Source organism: Malania oleifera, chromosome 13 (genome assembly GCF_029873635.1).
Source record: "Malania oleifera isolate guangnan ecotype guangnan chromosome 13, ASM2987363v1, whole genome shotgun sequence".
Lineage (NCBI taxonomy): Eukaryota > Viridiplantae > Streptophyta > Magnoliopsida > Santalales > Ximeniaceae > Malania > Malania oleifera.
Window position 1 is genome coordinate 32,645,458 of NC_080429.1, and position 21,226 is coordinate 32,666,683.

The window sequence follows — 21,226 nt, forward strand, 5'->3', positions numbered from 1 at the left end:
ACACTTAGCCAGGTACCTGCATCCCACAACTACACTCTGTCCATGTAACATAGGCTTTAACCACATAAAATTGGGCCAATCAAGTCTGAGTCTAATGAATGATGCAAATATGGTGTCAAGTCTTTATTTATTTTCTTTGGGTAACGAAGTTGCAAATTATTTCAATTGTTAAATAATCTTTAGGATGGAACTTTTGAGTACACATACACTTTGTTTTTTCATCTTTTAGAACAAATATATTAGCTTGCTATGTTGTTTAGCCACTGCTTAGCCAGAAAAGCTTTTAAGGTAACAGTTTGGGCCAATGATTCATATCAAGCCAATATCACCATGGTGCTGTCTCACTGTATGGCAGATAAACAGAAAGAAACAAATGACAAATTATAGATCATAAATGGGCAGTGAGATTTGGACCCATGACCTTGAGAGGACGAGATGTCTAATACCATTTTATCCTCATCTGGCCCAAAACATAAACAGTTGGGGAAGGGGCTGATGTTATATATATTTATGTTTTAGTTGAAATTATTGTGAGTTTAAAGGACTAAATGATTCTATTGTTGAACATGAGCATTCAGTAAAAGAAGATATATGAGTTGGATGTTATGTTGCATTATTTTTTTTCAATGAAAGTATTACTGATTGTTTCCTTAACACTGGTTAGTTTGTCTCGTGGCTTCTTAGTTCTTTGCTTAGTGATTGTCTTTCACATAGTTTTGTAAGTTTGAAGGGCCAAATGATTCTATCATCGAACATGAGCATGCAATAAAAGAAGATATATGAGTTGGATGTTATGTTGCATTATTTTTTTTAAATGAAAGTATTACTGATTATCTCCTTAACACTGGTTAGTTTGTCTTGTGGCTTCTTAGTTCTTCGATTAGAGTTTGTCTTTCATTTAGTTCTGTTGTTGATTATTATTCTTTTAATATGCAGGCGCAGGAAAATGTCTTTATAGAGTCCAACAAGTTGATTAAATCAATTCAGGTTATGTTGGATGCACTTAATGAGCTTTGTCTATGTCATGTTATGGAAAGGAGTTCAAGGGTGAGTACGTTAGATGTCTTTGTGATAAACAACTCCTTGTCAAAAATTTTATGTCTTGTCTCTAAATGATTATGTTATTGAAGGATACAGATTTACTCTCTCTCTCTCTCTCTCTCTCTCTCTCTCGTACACACAGACAGCCAAATGCTCCACGAACCCCTAGGTTGGTGACACTTTTTTTTGTGGCCCATATTGAACAACAAATAACTTGTCACAATGATTGGATTGAAAGTTCATCAGATTCCTACGTCACTGATTGAATTTGGGCTTCATTCAATGATGGCTGGACTGTGGTCAACATGGTCAACAGTTTAATTTTATTTGTAGATTTTATTTTTTAAAAGAAAAAATACTCTTAAATTTGACTGCATTGATTAAACCAATTTGATAAGCTTGCTGGGCATGTGATGAGCTTTCATTCTTCTTAATGGTTGAGATTATTTTTGTAGCTTCATGCCCTACAAACAGTAGTCACCAATCTGTTGCATTCAAGTGTATATGCATTCATGCATGTGTGTGCGTGCATGCATTCCCTTTCTGATGCGCTGCTATTCTATGGTTTACTATGCTATAGTCTGGGAATATATATATATATATATATATAAAAGATAATTTTGGTTCTTAAGGGAGGACTAACTTGTACCATGCGTACAAGTGATTCAGTAAACCTGGGTTGCTTAGGTCTATGCTGCACTTTCTGCATGTTCATGCACCGAGTCTCCCACAGACCCACCTAGCAATGCCTGATGCAACTAGAAGTGATTGGATGGCTGTTTCATTGGCTGGTGCAACTGCTAGCAGTTACTGGTGCAGTTGGTTGTGCTGGTGGGAGATTTTATGGGAGGCATAGCATTCTTGAGTTGCTGGTGCTGGACTTTATGCCATAAATCTTACTTCTGCCTTGATAAATTATGCTAAGATGTACTTTTATGCTGAATACACATCCACAACTTTACTCCTTCCAACTATTTCTCTAAAATCACAAAGCATCCGATTGATCATACACTGTTACACTTTATCCCTAAAAGAGCATAAAATTGGGCATGCTAATGAAAGAAAGAAAAATTTCAATACATCTGTTGAAAAGGTAAAGGCTTCTGTTGATCTGTGTTGCATTCAAATAAAGCCAAACAAGCACTTATCTCCAGCTAGTGAATGACAATTTCCTCTGCCCTTGAAATTATATGCTCACGAACATATAATACACATACACACACAAATATAAGACTGGCTATGTTATAATGATGAAAAAATACAAAAACTAATGCATTTAAACCTCTCAACAGCATATTTTTAGAGTTGAGTATTTGATGTATCTCATATGTTTCATGAACAAGTGGCTACATGCTCTTAACCGTTTAGCATCTTGCAATGCATCTTCAATGCCTCTTGCCCATCCTTGAACTGTTCTTGATCTTGGCAATTTTTATTATGTTTTAGAATAATTTTCAATTCTAGAAAATTTAATTAAACTGGTACACAAATGTTTTATTACACTAACTATTGTTGTACACTGATTCTGCAGTTTTCCAAGCCTTCTAGTTATAGCATAAAATCACGCTCAACCTCTGCAAAGGCTAAACATTCAGCAGCTGTATCAAGTGCAATGGCAATGTGTACATCATCTTGGGAAAAGGTATACGTTTTCTTTGCATTCATGTATTCAAAATTGCAGTTTTAAAGTGCGCTTCTCCTTTTCTTTTCATAAAAAATGCAGTATAACTTAAAATTCCTTCTCGTCTCTATGTTATTTTATTATGTTTAAATATGTTATAATTTTTGGGATTGCAGGAAACCATAAAATTTTCTAAAGCATTATGTTTCTCGTAACTTGTAATTTTGCCATCTCTTCAATCACAATTCACAATTTTTCTTTACTCTGTTCAACTCCTCCCCCACGCTCCGCCCCCCCCCCCCCCCCCCCCCCCCCCCCCAAAAAAAAAAATCTCCTGTTTTTTGTTCAACTTATGGCTTTGTTGTTTGCCTTGCCTTCTTTTTTTTTTTTGTTTTTGTTTTTATTTTATTTTATTTATTTATTTATTTATTTATTTATTTTTGTCTTGCTCTTCTAAATTTTCTGCATATGCATAAAAAATTATTAAGAAACTAAGCATGCATTTGCAGAAAACAGTACCATCAATGATCTTAAATTTGCTTGATTTAATGGATATGTTGAATGTAGTTTGTTCGATGAAAATTCTTTATGGCTTCAGCTTAATTCTGCTGCGCATTAAGAATGTTTGAAATATTTGATGAATGAGCTTAAGGAAAATCAAATCTGGATGAAATATTGAAACCATGATGTGACATGTGTCATTTCATAGTAATTGCACATCTCTTTACTTAAATACCATTAAACTAACATTCTTCTTTGACTCTGGGATGTTCTTGTGATGGATCATACAAGTCCCACTTGAAAGCATAAATTTAGGAATTATGGAAAATTATCATAAGCTATCCTTTTCTTTTTTTCCCCATTTGGCACATTTGGACAGAAGGAATGATATTTTGAAGGACCCTTATATTCCGACCACTTGCTTCAGGCTAGGAAGATAAAAGTATTGGCCTACTAAGTGGTGCTTTGGTGTATTTGGATGTAATGGAATGCCAAAATTTCACAGAACACTGCATGCTTGAGTCTTGACTAGCTGGAATGAATTTTTTTTTGGCATTTTAATGGTGCTGCAATTCTAGCTTTTTATGGATGTATTTCCTGAATGATGCCAAACAAGATTGGGAGGCAGTTTTGTTCCAACTTGTTTACAACTTCTATTTTTATGCCAAATCCTCTTGGAAAATTTGTTTTATTCTCTGATAATATATTTCTTATTTTATATAAAAAATGTAGTCAACAAAAGTTAACATTATGGAATAGAAGTGTGTGATTGACAATGCATTCTTGAGGCCAAAGTGGACCTCATTTGAGCTGGGCCGTAATCTTGGTTGGTCATTTATAACCATTTGAACCCAAAGTGCATTTTTGGCATCTGCCTTGGAACAAAAGTGTACCTGTTGTTAATGCCCCACTCAAAGCAGGTTAGGAGCATTACATTGTCACCTGCCCGTTAAGGCAAGGCAAACTCCTAAGAATCATTTTGACTGGATCAATAGCTAGCAGAAGCCAACTCCAATTCTAAACTAAACCCGCTAAAGCAGTTCGTAAGTTCCAAGATTCAAAAAATGAGTTAAATTCAAGTCTTTAAGTGAACACTAGAACTACAGTACTAAAACATCGAAGACACCAAGCAAATATGATGACAATTCCAACTATCAAGTATTCCTTGAAGTCCAGATTTTCTAAACAAGTATTTTCTAAAAGGAAACTTCTCAACTACTATTCTTGTGCTATTGTTCACATCTGTACAATCCTGCCAAGCTCAAAATCTGAAAAGTAGTAAGGATGACCATAACTGCTAATAAGTAATCAAACAGCCCTTAAGGTGGGTTGAACATGCATCTTCATAATAAATTATGATGGCGTTGGGCATAGAGTAGAATCAAGCAGAGTTTAGAACATAATCCTAGAAGGATGACAAATGGCATGTTGAGTAGGGAGTGTGGGTGGTTAGTTGATGAATCACATATCATATATTACATAAGACACTATTTTTTTTATGCTCGACATGGTAATGAGACTGGTTTCTAAGCATATGATAGATGTTAACGCTTTATATACTTTGTTGGCCCGCAACCTAACAACTTAAGCTTTTAGGTAAAGTCGTAATCTAACATCGTATTAGAATTGGTTACCAGGAGGTCCTGGGTTCTAGTCTTGTTGCCCACATTTATTGTATAGTGTTTAAAAAAATTATCTTATTTCCCTGTTATGGGTATTAACTACCATGTGTTTTATCTCTTTATGCGCTGTTGGGCTGCATGTGTGGGCAATTGTGGGCCAATGTATAATCCCCTAGTTGAGGGGGCCACCTAGTAGGCATTGTAAAAGACAGAAGCAGGTCGCAGAAAATCTTGTTTATGGCCACCATCAATAAGTAAATTTCCAAATAGTCTTACTTTCAAAACAAATAACTAGAGTAATTTACATAAATATATTTTCAGAAACTTTCATGATTAGAAAAAACCTGAAGCATGCTCAAGCTTAACCCAAAAGTTCAATTGACGGAAATAAGAAGGGTTTTGAGTATTGTTAAGCATTCAACACACAAGAATTCAACAATAAGTTTTATTTAGTAACTTACCTATGAGCAGAAAATAATTTCCAGGCATTGTAAAAGACAGAAGCAGTTCGCTGAAAATCTTGTTTATGGCCACCATCAATAAGTAAATTTCCAAATAGTCATACTTTCAAAACAAATAACTAGAGTAATTTACATATATATTTTCAGAAACTTTCCTGATTAGAAAAAACCTGAAGCATGCCCAATCTTAACCCAAAATTTCAATCAACAGAAATAAGAAGGGTTTTGAGTATTGTTAAGCATTCAACACACAAGAATTCAACAATGAGTTTTATTTAGTAACTTACCTATGAGCAGAAAATAATTTCCAGGATCAAATATGTCGAAAGTGACCTTAAACTCATAAAAGTATCAAAATGTCATAAATAAATTATCCAAAATAATTCAAGGTGTGTAATGCACACAGCGTTAGAGAGTATCCTATGATTATAATAGTTTATAAAGCATTCTAAATAAATTTCTATAATTTTAAATGCATTTTTATTAAATAATTCTTGAATGGTAAATTCCAAAATGAACTAAATAAGTAGTTTAGGGCATCAAATTGCTATAACAACACTATAAACATATTTTAAATAGCACAAGGTTAGTTATATAATTTTTCTATCCTTATAAACCTATGTGCACCACATTTTCTGCAAATGTACGTAGCCCACAACTCATTTAATTACAAAAATTAGAAATAATTACTTTTATATTTTCAAAGTTTCCATACAATTTCAGAAATTATTATTTATTTTAAAAATCATATATGTAGGATGTGCTAATGGGACCTAGAAGTGCCTAGTGCCCTAAACTGTGAAAGTCTACTCAAATGCAATAATTATTTTCATAAGTATAAAGTATAATATTACTCATGCCTCTTAAGTCCTATGAAAAACCATTTTTACTTTCTAATTCTTATTTTGTAATTAATAGTCCTTGATCTAGTAAAGGAAAATGCTCTTGATTGGGTGAATTGGAGGAAAAGAATTCATGTAGCTGACCCCACCTAGTGGGACTTAAGGCTTGTGGTGGTGGTTGTTATTGTACTTTCTAACCCTTATTTCATTTAATAATAATTGTTTGGCCCTTCAAATGTTGTTATTGGTTACAATAATGCCATATTATTAAGTTTTTGGTGATATATTTGTCCAAAGATCTCACCTTTTTAGTTTCTCATCTGCCGCACTCCTAGAATGATTGTTTGGTATTGTTATAAGTTTTGTTGTCGATGTTAACTGACCAGCGGTATATTGTTTTGGTTGTTTATGCTGATCGCTTTGTGTTTGTGATTGCTCAAATGGTCGAAGTTGCATGTGTTGGGATGGAGTCCACAAATCTCAAATATTTTCCCTTATCAATCACTTGTTAGGCCATTGGTGAACAATGCACAAAAATTGTGTTACAGGAGTATATTAGGTATGGGCAGTATCAAGCATCTCATCACATTGCGTCTTTTACTTGGAAAGATAATCCTACAACCTACATGTCATTCTATTCTCCCCTTGGGTTATCAATTTTGCAGCCACTAAATGATAGTGTAACCATGGTCTTAAATTTCCATGAAATTGTTGAAATTTCCGTCACCCTCAAAATCAAAATGGCTGTCATTTTTCGTCTTGCATAATTTCCGTAGAAATCTCAACAAATCATCCAAAATTTATCGAAATCTCAAAATTTTGGCGAAACTTGTCAAAATTTGAACTCTGTAATGAAATTTCCTCGGAATTCAAATGAGGGATTTAGGAGTAAAATGAAATTTCTCTTTTAATTTATTTTTATCGAAACAAATGATTATTGCAAGTGCTTCTGAAATTATATGAAAAAATAAACTTACAACAACATTTTATTTAACCATTCATTTCTAAATTATCAATTTTTTTATATAATAAATAATATTTAAATGATTTGTGAATTTCATTTGTATTAACTGATTCACTAAATATGTTTAATGTAAATTATCTTACAAATATGTTTGATGCACATATTATATTACAACTTCTCCACCTCATACACAGCATAGGTGTATTTACTTGTAATATATTGGTCCTAAAACTTACATTATTATGTCTATTAATCATTTCTAAAGCTTCATAAAAGAATTCCATGTTCTCCTACTGGTTTCCATTATTTTTTCAAATTGAAATCGAAATTGACATCGAAATCAAATTTCCGTTGAAATTTCCGTATTTTTGGAGCTTCAAAATTTGAGTCGAAATTGAAATTTAACCTTGAGTGTAACCAACTTCTTTTCTTTATTGTGAAAATTTGTGTCAAGTTGCCCTTGTCAATGGGTCCTTTACAGTTAAGGGGATAGAAAGAGAAAATGCTGCTTCCTTAATCTCTCTTTCTTCTGTTTCGTACATTTCTGAATCACCCTTCAATCTTATGTTAGTGAGATCATGAGCTTTTTAAATTATTCTGTAGCCTTCTTTCTTGATTCTATAGTCATTTAGGATTTGAAGATGAGGAAGACGATTAGCATAGGATGTGAGACTGGTGGTCTTTACTAATTTGAGTTGCTGTCCCCTCCCATTGCTTGTATTGCTGTTAGTACATTCAAATCCATTGTTGCCTAGATCATCCATTTGACAAGTTAAAATAGCTAAGTTTTGTGTCTAATCTTGAGTTTGGGTGTTGTCAATTGGGAATGCATCATCATGTTTCCTTTGCTTCTTGAGTCAATAAATGGGCTTAGATATATGCATGTGTGTTTGAGTGCATGCATGTACAACGTGTATATGTATATATGCCTGATAAATGAATGATAGATAAATATGTAAATATATGTGCGTAATGCATGTGTTTGAAAAAATTAGAAGCTGTGGATCTTTTGTCCGAAGGTTACCCAGCCTAATCTGGATATGTATGTCCCTAAACATAAGTGTCACCCCAATCTTAATATGAGACACCTCCCCTAGGTGCAGCTTTGAGGTATATTATACAAATGATTGCATCCAGCCTAAGCTGGACATGGATGTCCCTAAACATTAGTGTCACCTCAATCTTAATACGAGACACCTCTCCCAGGTGCAGCATTGAGGTATCTTATACAAATGATTGCGTCCTAATGAAATATTCTTGGAGAATCAAGAAACTAGCTGGCGATATTTGTTGTGAAAGATATACTAGTGCTATAAGATAATTCTGCTTTCCAACAAATCTTCAATATCTTCTCGGGTCAGCAAATAAATCACCCATCTGGTACTAACTTCTTGTTAGGATCCATGTGTGTATGGACATGTTAGGATCCTACCAACCCAATCTCTTCTAAAAGATCTAGAGCATACTTCCTCTATGACATGACAATCCCTATGAGATTTGGATACTTCTATGCTGAACAAATATTTCAATATCCCTAGATATTTAGTCTTAAATTTACTGTGTATAATTTGCATCAAGCATTAGATACCTTGATCATCATATACGGTACTCATAATATCATTATATCATCCACATACATAATAAGTAGAATCAGAATAAAAGCAGTAGGATGAAAATTCAGAGTGATCTACTGCCACAGTTGAAGAGCAAACTCAAGTTCTATGACACTAAAATGAACAAATCACGCTTGAGACGATGGCACAAGGATTTTTAAGCTAGCACACTAATCATGACCTCCCTAGAGCCACAAACACAGGTGGTGAGCTCCTCCTAAATATCACCATGTAAGGAAGACATTCTTTATATCTAACTGATGCAGAGGCCAATGACATATGGTGGCTAAGAAGATGACCAAATGAACTAAGGCAAGTTTGGCGGCTGGGCAGAACATGTTAGAATAATCCAAACCATTGAATTGAGTGTATCATTGGCAATGAGACGGGCCTTCAAATGAGCCGTGGAGCCATATGAATTTACTTCCATGGTATGCAACCAGCAACATGAACCACAGACTTATTTAATGGAAGAGGTACTAGTTCCCAAGTAACACATGCATCTCTTCAACAGTTGCAGTCCTTCACCAATTATGGCATAGGGCTTTAGAAATGGTTTTTGGAAGAGCAACAGTGGAGTGACTACTAATAAAACAATAGTATAAGGGTGACAAGAGATCATAACAAACAAAAATATAGATTGGATGCTAGGCACAAATGCATTCACCTTTTTGAATAGCAGTAGGAAGATCAACGTCTTGGGAAATAGGATCATCAAGTGAGGAAACTAGAGGCATAGAAGTAGAAGCTGAAGGAGGCTTTCCTCCCTTGTGTTGCCTTGTGTACACCTACAAATTTGAATGATCCAAGCAACGTGAAGGACTCAAATTGGATGAAAATGGAGGACTGGGCAGAGATAATAGGATAGGATCTGGAAGCCTAGGCAGAGGAAGGAATTCAATAGAACTCCACAAATCAGGATAGTATAATGTAGACTCAAAGAAAGTGGCATTAGTGGAAGTAAAGAATTGATTTATGACGTCAAAAACCCTTTTGAGTACAATAGTAAACCAAACAAGTACATTTGATAAGGATCCAACTTATCCGGTCCTGGGCTTAACCGATGGACAAAGGACTTACAATCAAATGTACGAGGAGGAAGCAAGAACAAAGCAGCCTCTGGGAAGATAACTGAATATAGGATTTTACCACTAAGATTTGAGGATGGTTTTTAATTGATGAGAGAGTAAGCAGTAAGCATGTCATCACTCCAAAAATTTTTAGGACATTCATTTGATATAATATGATAATAGTGACTTTGAGAATATGCTTGTTTTTATGCTTCCTAACACCATTTTATGGAGTGTGCGCACAAGATGATTAATGGATCATACTAGGGTTAGTGACATAGGTAGTGAATTGGGTACTGCAGTACTCCTTAACATTATCATTCTAATAAAAAGCACAAATGATATCAAACAACTCAGAACGATCCTTCATAAATACAATCAAGTCATCATGGAGTAGTCATTGACAAATCTAACAACGTATTGGAACCCCAACTTTGATGTGACACGACTAGGGCCCCAAACATTGGAATGGACTAATATGTAACGGCTGACCGCCTGTTTATATTGACTTAGAAAGAAAAGAGAACATGATGATGCTTTTCTAGTGGAAAAGACTCACAGTCAAGACTAGACATAAAACTCAAAGTTCAAACTAGCTATTTTAGCTTTTACAATGAAGGATGGCCCAGGTGACAATGGATTTGAAGTCATGTAGCAGCAGCACTTCAAGCAATAGGAGGAGAGAGAGATTCAAAGTAGTAAAGACCACCAGGCACTAGTCTCACATTCTATTCCAATCGTATTCCTTGTCTTATAACAATAGAATAACGAAAGAAGGTTATAGAACAATTTAGTCACTTCGTTATTTTACTATGAAATTAAAGGCATATTTTGGAATGTACTAAAATAGAAGACAGATATGAAGAATATAGGATTCATTGCCCTTTATCCCATTAGCTATGCAGTGGACCCATCAGGAAGGGTAACTTGAGGTAGATTTTCAGAATATTTGAGCACAAAAATGAAGTTGTTTACACCTGTCATATGATCGGTGATGCATAATCTATGACCCAAGTACTAGTTGTAAAGATACCATATGACATGCAGGATGCAGGATTACCTTTCTGAGCAAAAATGCAACGTGATGAGATGCTTGTTGGGATACCTAATACTGCAGGAACCTTGAATATTCCTCCTCTGAGACGGCTATAGTGCACTGGAACAAGTGACTGACGAGGCAAACATACTTTAGGCCCCCAAACTTGATAAACAACAAATCAGTAATGCATAATGAAACATACTTTGGGATTCCTCGACTCCATCCCAACACACGCAACCTTCGACAATTGGAGCAATCACAAACACATGGCGAACAAGATAAATAACTGAAAGAATCACAAACACAACAAATATCGCTGTTTTAGGCCCCCCAAACTCAATAAACATTGATAAACAGCTATGGGCATCACCAAACAATCATTCCCAGTGTGCTGCACATGAGCAACTAAAAAGGTGATGTCTTTGGACAAAAAACCATAAAGTAAACTCACTAATATATTTATAGAGGTATTCAAACATTGAAAGAGCAACTCAGGCCAGGAACATGCCTGTAAGAACCTTCACACTTCTGAACGTGGGGTTGGCCCTGCCTGCCTTTGACCAGCACTTGAGGGGGCTTGGGAGTGGCTTTGGCAATGGGATTTCTGTGGTGGGGAGATTTGAATTGGCTGGGTTGCTATGGTGTTGGTTTTCAAAATCTAAAGAACTTTTTGTGTTTTTTGTCCAGGGAATTTCCAGCCAGAAGCTGCTGTCTGGTTTTTAGGCCTGCGGTGGTGCTGGCAATCTCCTACAATATTAGCAGCAGTTAGGGTTTTATGCTTTAGTGTGACAGTGGCTGTGGCAATTAGGGTTTAGGTCTGAGAATGATGCTCTGATACCATGTTGATGAATTGGGTAAATTGGAAGACCTAATCACAATGATAGGTCTCTCCCTCTATTTATAATATATGCCAAGTACTCAACAATGGTTATATCAACCTTACTAACACACTCACACTTACTAACACAGCAATAATATAGCAGTAACACTACATAACTACAATAATTATTGACAATGATTTTTATACATACATATATATATGTATGTATGCATGCATGTATGTATGACATCGCTGGTTTGACCATTGGATTGACTCACTAATTTGACCTGTCCATTCAACCTAGTGGCTTCATTAAGTTGGTCACTAGTTTTTAAAACTATTCACAGGCACAATCATCTCTCATGGCGAGCGATAGCCATGGCTAAACAAAAACGAAAAGGGAATGAGAGCTTATGTAGTTTTAGCAATTGTTAGGGGTAAAATGAAGAGAAAGCTATAGCTGATGATCATCCTGATAACCATTAAAATCAGCATAAAATTGGCCATTGCATGTGTGGAAGCTCTTCAAGTTGAGCTGACGCTCGATTATGAATATTGGATGGTGACTGTTTTTAGTTCTTTTAGTTTTTTGTTGCTTGATTAATGATTTGATGATTGGTTTTATTTTTCTTTCCCTCGTGCTGTTCTGTTCTTAACTGCCAAGCTTGGGTTGTCCAGTCGTCAATTAGGTGCTGTACTTTGCAATAGAAGGGGGTATCAAACAGAAGGTCATATAGAATAGTAGAAATTGATAATTTCACACATATTTTTGAAGCTATATGATCATTTGAGGCCAACAAAGAATGAATAGAACTGTATGTTCTTAATTCTGTTCTCCATTATGAATTATATTAAGGAGGGTTCTACTTCAATGATGGTTATGTTCACTATGTGTGCTTCATAACATAAGAACTGCGAGCTCATCCTTGCCATTTATTGATATCAATTTTTATTTTGATATTTAGTGGTAGGTGCTCTATGTTTTTTAATATGATTGTAAAGGCTCGTGAGCATTCTATTTTCTTAATTAATTATGTAATTTAATCTTGCTTTACCTGCACAAATGCATAGATATGCGAACATCACATATATGTGTGCGATGTGCGTGTGTGTGTGTGGGTGTAACTTTGTCATTCCTTTGTTCTACTGACAAGATATATTTTGCAAGGTTTACTGGCTTTCCATCGATTATCTTGTTGTTGCTAAGTCAGCAATTGTGAGTATTGAAATCATGATTTCATTTCATTTTTCTTGTTTCATATTTATTTTAAATGTCGTTTCCTATTACTTTTCTCTCATATATAAGTCAATTTATCGATGTGGACATGACAGAGTTGTGGTTCATACTTCACTTCTGTAATGTATGTGGAACACTGGTGTGAAAAGCATTTCAACAGCCTGAAGCTGGGAACCCCTGATTTTTCTCATCTTGAAACAGTAAGTTAAAAACCATGTCTTTGGGGAAATCGCTGTGCTTCTGGGCATGGTATTTTGGATTTCTCATCATATTTTTAGCCCTTATTTGGATTTTTAATTCGTATAATCATCTCTAGACAAACTTATCTCTATGTATTTCTATAGCCCTTCAAAGTATAATTTTTTTTTGTTTGTTTGTATTCCTTCTGCGGATAGTTTAAGGATTTTAGGAACCTTCTGATTCATTCTGTTCTACATTCTGGTACCCAGATACCGCAACACATTGAAATACTACTCTCTGCAATCACACAAATCAATGAACCTGACAGCTTATATGGCATAATTCAATCACACAAGGTTAGTGAATAGAACTGTTCTTGCTAGCAGTCACTTCATACTCATTTTATGTCCCTTCAAGCACATGGATTAAAATGGACCCATGTATCTTTAGTTTCTGCTAGGTAATTTTATGCTGAAACAAGTGACTAAATCCCCCTGTTTGGAGTTGATATTTATGTAGTCTCAAAGGCTATTAGACCACAGAAAGTGAATGGAAAAGTAAAATAACAGAAAATATCCAAGCCTGGAGGCCCCAAAAGGAGTGTATGCCTAGGGTTGATTAAACTCAGCATGTACCCTATTTAAATATAGCATCCTTTTCTTAAGGCTCCTCTTGGGGCTAGATCAGATTTGTATAGGCTATTCTTTGTTTCCATTTTTGGTTTGGTTGCTAAAGATCCAATCATGTCATTGTAATTGTAGTCTATTTGTATTGTATTCCTATTTCTTAGAAGTTAATCTAGCAGTAAGTTTCTGCTTTTGAGTTGTTGACTTAAATCCATAGAAGAGATGTAATATGGCATTCCTTACAAAATATTATATATCATTGAAATTCCGTTTTGTGCAGCATATATGGATAAATATGGGCTTGACCATATCCTCTCTCATCATATGGTGATCTTTCTTAATGATCGTGTTTATAATATTTGATTATCCAAAGTCTCCTCATTTGCAGATACTAATTGTTGTATTTCCACTTTACCTAAATGCTTAAATTAGGTTGTTGCCCAACAATGCGTATCAAGCTTTGACACTCTCCTACATGTGCAGCTTGATTGCATGTGGATAGAAATAAATGACAAATATTATCCATTTCAAGGAAATGGATCGTTTTTAATCACCACACAATAAATACTGGTAATGAGACTTGAACCCAGAACCTCTTGACAACCATAGCTCTGATACCATGTTGGATTACCACTTTACCTAACAATGCATATCGAGCCTTAACACTATTAAATTGATCAAAAGTGAAGGATATTGAAGCCCCATTTGGAACTTGAAAAATATAGGGAAAAGGAAAATAACATATAAAAAAAATCCACTTTTTTCTTATTTGTAAGCACCAGCCTACTGGACATTCACCCCTGTTCTTACTCCATTTCAATCCTAAACTACATTTACCATTTCTGGGCACTTAATATCTAGTTTTTGTTCAGGTTCAAAAATTAATTTCAGAATTACCCACAGTTTGTGAATTATCCTTGAGTTTAATCTCTGTTTGCTCATTAGATTTGTTTATTTTAGTGAGCATCTAAATTTGAAATGTATTCTGCTGATGCAAATAACTCAAACAATTGGTCATGGACATTAAAAACTAATGGCAAAAGGAGAGCACTGCTTATTGTATAGTATCTCAGAAAATTCCTTACATCACATAATATAACTAAGTCAAATCAATTGTTTCAAAATTTTAGTTGAAATTTAATGGCATTGACTGCCTAATCTTCGGATTCTTTCCAAATCCCCTGTGCTTATAACATTAATCCTTATCACCTCAAACCCAAACCTTTCCTAACCTTATTCACTCTATAAAACCCGCCCTCTCTCTCCCCCCCCCCCCCCTAATTTTATGGACCATAGAATGAGTTACTGTCAAACTCAGCCCTGTTAGATATAGAGAATGGCATTGTTGTAATTTTATAGTGTCCTCTTTCATGATCTGTTCATACAACCTGCAATGCAAATATCCCTCAGCTTTTGAGTTTGCTTGTGCTTGAGAATAGTATACATCAATTTTGTAGCTCTAGTTCTTTATTGCATTTTAGTGTGCCCCACAATTTAGCAAGGAATCATAATTTTCCGTACTTGTGAGACGAGTAACTGAGGAGGACTGGGAATGGTATCTGAAATTTACACCTTATTTTATCATTTAAAATTCTTACATCATATCTCTGGACGCCAATAACTTTATGCTTCATATAAATTTTTCAAATGTTGATTAGGAAACTGTTACTATGTTGAGTTAAAATTTATACCATATTCTTGGAACCTGTATTCTCACAGTTGACAAATTTTTATTTTGTTGTTGTGATGTTTGAAAGTTGAGCTCTCAAATTACTACCTTTGAACATGAGGGAAATTGGAGCAAGGCTCTCGAGTATTATGACTTGCAAGTAAGGTCAGAAGCAGCAGAACAAATTGATGGCTATTCCAGGAACATTTCACTTGAGTGTTCTCAACCAGCCACCCATCCATCCTTATCTAAATCCGAAGATGTCAAGAGACGAAGGAAACCTTACAAGGGGCTGATAAGATCTTTGCAGCAAATTGGTTGTACTCATGTGCTGGATCTGTATTGCCAGGGATTGACTTCTCGAGAAGGTCATTTTCAACATGATTTAGAATTTACAGAGCTGCAGGTTTGTCACATATTATGTTTATTCTGACTAATTGTTATCAGTGTATTTCTCTTTCTCATTTAGGCTCCATTAATGGTTTTGCTTTTTGCTTCCATTTGACTCCGCTAATTTAGTTTTTGCATCTCACACTTTTTGGTCAACTATTTGCAGTATGAGACTGCTTGGCGCACAGGAAACTGGGATTTTTCTACTCTCTGCATCGGTGGGAATTTTCCTTCCTCAAGTGAGCACATTAAGAGTGATCATTTCAATGAAAATTTGCACTGGTAATCCTTTTTTGACCTGGATTTTATGGTTTGTATTTTTCCTTTTACAAACCTTTTGACTTCTTGATGCATGATGTTGAGGATTACTTTGAGCAACTTTTTTAAAGGAAAAAGCATTTGTATCTAATTTAGTTTGGGCTTGGGTGTACATGCCAGTAATGGCTCTTTTATTTTACTTGATCTGTCATTTCTTTTCTCCATTCCATTTGTTTGTGAAACATAAAATTTTCAATGATTCTTTGAGTCAAAATCTGCAAATGTTGCTGTTGATGTCAGGAGAATAAATTAATGTGATTTCAAATTTTTTGCATCAATTGGAAAAAATTATTTTTGAAACTCCATGAATTGTTTTGAAAATGAAATTGGCAAAGGAAAATTGTAAATCATTATTTCTGCAAAACAATGTCAAGTTTTGACAGAAGCGATTAGTAAGGGAGTAATATTGTTTATGTCCAGTTTTTTGAAATTGAAATATATTGCAGTCATGATGTAGAGTAGTAGATGATGTTTTGCCATAAGTGATTAGTAAGGGAGCCATATTGCTTATGTCCAGTTTTTGAAATTCAAATATATTATAGTCATGACTCATGATGTACAAAAATTGAGGACTATTTTATATACCCTAGTTGATATTGTAGTTAAACATTCCTATAGTTCTACAAGTCAATTATGTTGAAGGCTTGATATTTGTGTCCTGAATCCTTGGGAAAATAAAGGGGGCAAAAAATAGGCAATGTTTCTAGAAGATCCTGGTTTCAATTTCACTTCCATGTTCATTTGTCATTAATCATCTTTTGCCTTTAGTATGTTTTAGTGGTTGCTTGTTTACTTCCATGTGCAGCAAGAGGACAGGTACAGGGAGTGTTAGTCTTAATATGCATTTTGGCCTACATAGTATCAGCGTCATATTTTTGGTTTAGAGATGACTCAGAAAATTGAAAATGAATTCCAAATATTCCAAAACACAGTTAATTGGAACATTCAGTGTTTTTCAAAGTTTCATGAGTGCTTTGAGTTTTTATGTTTGATGCTTTGATTCATTGCTTTAAGCACACAGTGCCTGTGTTGATGCCACAGTGTATGGGTATGAATATGGGATGCTACTTCTGTATCCTGTGTTTGATTAAGATGACTTCGATGTGGACAGTTGGATTTGTAATTAGCTTCTAGATGTGTTGTGATCATTGATGATGGAATGGTGGTGGGCAACTGTGAAAAATATCACAGATGCAGCAGCCACTACTTGCTGCTACAGTCACTACAGGACTATTACAGCATAAAATTATTTTTATTTAATGCATTTTCTTCACCTTTTCACTCATTTTTCCTTAAATAAGGCAACCTCAGTTAGCTATGAGAAGAAAAGAGGGGGGGGGGGGGAACACAAAAGTATTTGAAATTATTTGCAATCAAAGTCTTAAATTTCAATTTATGACTAAAACCTCAAGACTGCAAAAGCACATAAATTTCAATGTTGATTCCAATCTGATTTCAATTTTGTTTTAAATCTGGAAATCAGGTATTAAAGCATTAACTGTTTTCTTAAACTTTAGAAATTATTAATAAACATAATAATGCAAGACTTAGAACTAAAATATTATAAATAAAATACGTCAATGACATATATGTGGTGTATATGGTGCAATAACTGTAATGTAATAATCATATCTAACATATTCAATTAATAAAATGAAATTCATAGCAAAGTTAAACACTAAATAATTTAGATGCAAATATTCATACCTAGGCGAGCCAGAATTACCAGTTCAGTCTCCAGGAAGTTCCCCACATCACTGTCAGTTCCACAATCTCCCTCTTGTTTTCTGAAAAATAAACACCGCAATCATACTCAGACCTTGCTGGTCTGCCCACTTGTGAAAGGTCATATCCAGAAACTTCCTCACACACCCTCATGTGCTGATTGTAGGCCAGCAGATCTGACACCATTCACCAGCACATGAGGCTTAGTTGGGCCTTTGTTTTTGCCCTGATCTAGTTTGCCCAGGAATCCAGATTTGTAATTTTGTGCTTGCTCACATTTGGGTTTATTAAACAGTACTGGTATGCAGTAAGCGTCTGCCCATGCGACTGTTCTTAGTTCTTACGCCTCCTTGTTGCTGATCATTGGGTTGATGGTGTGCTGCTAGTTTGAGAATGCCTCCATTTTGGTGATCTTTGAGTTGACTGTCTTGTTAGTTTTGTTTGTTGTTGATTTCAGTTTTTCCTTTGGGATGGAGTCCGTGAATCCTGATAGTTTAGTTCCCTCTTCATTACTACAAATCATGACAGAGAAGTTGAGTTGTAGGACTTACTACATTGGTCTTGAACCCATTGTCCGAACATCTCTTTCAGTTAGGATGCTCCTTGATTCTTATAAAGAAAGCATCTATTCACGACAAAATGCCCTCTTTTTTTAACTTGGTTAGAATTCTTTCCTACTCCTATATTCCTTCCCAAATGATTACAAATCTAACTGCCTTCAATAAACTGATTTGGACGTAAATTACCTATTGTTTGCCAATATACGTCTGTTATTCTCTTTCTCGAAATACACCAATTGTCTCCAAATGGGCTAGAAGATAGGAAAGATTTTTTTAGTTAGGGTTGGGTAAGAATGCGATATAATTTTCCGTGTTTGTACAAGGTGGGTTTAAATGAGTTTTGAGATGGCTTGTGCAAGAATTTTGATGGTTGGCTATGGCGCTATCTTGTGGTGATGGAGTCGATTGCTTAGTTTTCCATCAGAATGCACATTCCTAGAGTGAGGTTGTGAGAGCAGACCGAAAAGGCTTTGCTTTAAGCTGTAGTAGAGTGATGTAATTGCAAGCTGAGCAGTTTGTTAATATTATTCTGTCGGACAAGGACATTCAGATGCAGAGCAAGTCAGCAGGTGACAATGGGGTGCGGTGCGCCTGGGTGTTTTACAATTATGTTGAATGGGCCTGCTTTTCGTAGTCTGGAGAATGCAGGCTTAATTTCCTATGCCAGCAAATTTTTTTAAATGAACAGACCCAAAGGCAAAGTTTGTATGGTGTTAATAAGGCCCAACATCAACTTTTAGAACAAGCCAGCACTCAAATCTAAAAAAGTTTTGAGGCCCATAATTTCAATGTGGAAAATGCTCAAAATAGTCTTTATAAAAACAACCATGTATGAGTTGTGGGGCAACCCATTTAATGAAACAGGGGGAAGTATTAATGGACAGTCTCAGTATAAAGGACTGGAGGCAGATGAGGTTTTGTGTCTTGCCAATAAGGATGCTGTGTAGTGGAGAAAGAATTTTTTTTCTCAGTTCTTAGGAGTTGGTGGATGGTTGTTGTAGGAATTTACTTGACGATCCAGAAGGCCAGGATCAGGTTTATGAGATGTTAAGGGATTCAATGAAAGATGTCGAGCACAGAACAGGGATTTCAAATGTGGGAAATAATGGTGGAGATTAGTCCTGGATACTAGAATGAAATATGATGAGCTCTAGCCTACTGAGGTTTATGCTCATCAGGGGGCAATCCAGATAAGGTTTGAAATGAGGAACTCTCTTGTTCGTATTGAAATAGTTCTGATGTGCAGGCGAGTAAAACTTTTTAGGAAGAAATACTGATTGTAGTTCTTGTTTTGGGGAAATTCCAATTGATTTGAACATTGAATCAGGTAAGAATGTTAGTGAGGGAGATCTGCTTTAAGGGAAAAAAAAATGGGGCAATGTGTTTGATAATGCGAGTGAATTCGATAGTGATTTTTCTTGTGATGGCAGTTTACTGTTAGATGAGATCCATGAAGTATGTTTCAGATTCCTGTGATTATTGATTATATCTCCATAGTGGTTGCAACTCTGCTTGAAGGTTTAGAGGGTGTTCCTATTTTTTAGGAGGGTGGAATGGATGATAAAAAGCAGCAGGTGAGTGATTGGATTAGGGAGGCTACTTTTCCCACCCCTATTACTCATTTGGTGGTGGCTTGTTGCTGTCGGATCCTTGACAACAAGAAGTTCGGTTGGATGGTTGTAAGAGTCAGCTGAAAAAGATCAGTTTGGTTTGACAAATCTGCGGTGTTAAGTTTATGGTGGAAGGGGTTTAAAAGGGAAGATTTTTTAATTTTTCTTCTTTTTTTGTTTCTTGTTGGTTTTTTTTCTTTTGAAAACCTATCGTCCTCTCTTAGTTTGTAATTATTTTTCTTCTCTCTCAATACATTTATTTTGTTACAAAAATAAAAACAATTTATGATATCAGTTTGTATAATTATCAATATCCATAGACGATGAATTTATCAATGATATGTTATCTTGTCACTAAGCATTTACTGCATTAGTTTGTGTTTTGGTAAGCTGATACTATACAAGTTCTTTGAAACATCAGCTTAATGAATAAACAGGAAGTATATTTTCCTTTTAACTCGAAACTTATCCAACATTTATTTTTGCTTTTTGGAATATTAGTTGTTTAAGGTCATTACAGGAAGGGGACTTCAATGAATTTAATGCGAGACTAAAAGATTCAAAGCAGGTGATATTTTGTGTCTCGAATTGTTTCTGTTGACTAGTTGCTGCTCCTTCATTTAATTTACTTGATATTACATTAATACAGGAGCTGGTGATGTCCGTCCATCGTGCAAGTGAGGAGAGTACTGAATACATCTACTCAACAATAGTTAAACTTCAGGTGCCAAGTTCACCAATTGTGCATTACTTTTTGTTAATGGTTATTTGGTCATTTAGCATTATTAGTATATCTTAAAGTTATGTTAGTGTGAGTTAGTAAGGGTATTGTAGTCATAGGCATTGCACTTGACATATATTATAAATAGAGGGCGAGACCTATCATTAAGGTTTGGTCTTCCATTTTACACAATTATTCAACGTGGTATTAGAGCTTGGTCCAACCTATACCCTACCATGAAACCAAACTCATCCTTCGCCGGAAAACACTCTCTCATCGCTGCCCTTCTCAAAACCACTACAACTGTTCAATATTTCACAAAACCAAACCACATATCCAAAGATAGAACCCTCTGAACTATTACCTTACAAAATCCCATCACCGAAAAGTTCCCCACATGCACCCATGCATTGGTCGACTATAAGAAATCCCAATCCCATGCACCGGTGCATGAGAGAGTTTTTAGTCGCCTTTTTAGCTACTACTTGTCATTGGTCTCTTCATCAATTAGTTATGAAGAATGATTTCCTACATGGTGATCTTTATGAGGACGTCTATATGGAGCAACCACCTGGGTTTGTTGCTTAGAGGGAGTC

The 21,226-nt window shown here is 35.3% G+C and overlaps 1 protein-coding gene across 1 annotated transcript in view; it reads left to right on the forward strand.

Annotated features, from left to right (window-relative positions):
• LOC131146626 (serine/threonine-protein kinase ATM) overlaps positions 1–21,226 on the forward strand; it is a 188,686-nt gene that overhangs the window by 126,669 nt on the left and 40,791 nt on the right. Inside the window, exons 45-53 of the mRNA XM_058096335.1 lie at positions 937–1,047; positions 2,573–2,683; positions 12,763–12,810; positions 12,927–13,031; positions 13,281–13,367; positions 15,395–15,712; positions 15,863–15,978; positions 20,411–20,477; positions 20,559–20,633. Coding sequence (XP_057952318.1) covers positions 937–1,047; positions 2,573–2,683; positions 12,763–12,810; positions 12,927–13,031; positions 13,281–13,367; positions 15,395–15,712; positions 15,863–15,978; positions 20,411–20,477; positions 20,559–20,633 — 1,038 coding nt within the window. The remainder of the gene's footprint in view (positions 1–936; positions 1,048–2,572; positions 2,684–12,762; positions 12,811–12,926; positions 13,032–13,280; positions 13,368–15,394; positions 15,713–15,862; positions 15,979–20,410; positions 20,478–20,558; positions 20,634–21,226) is intronic.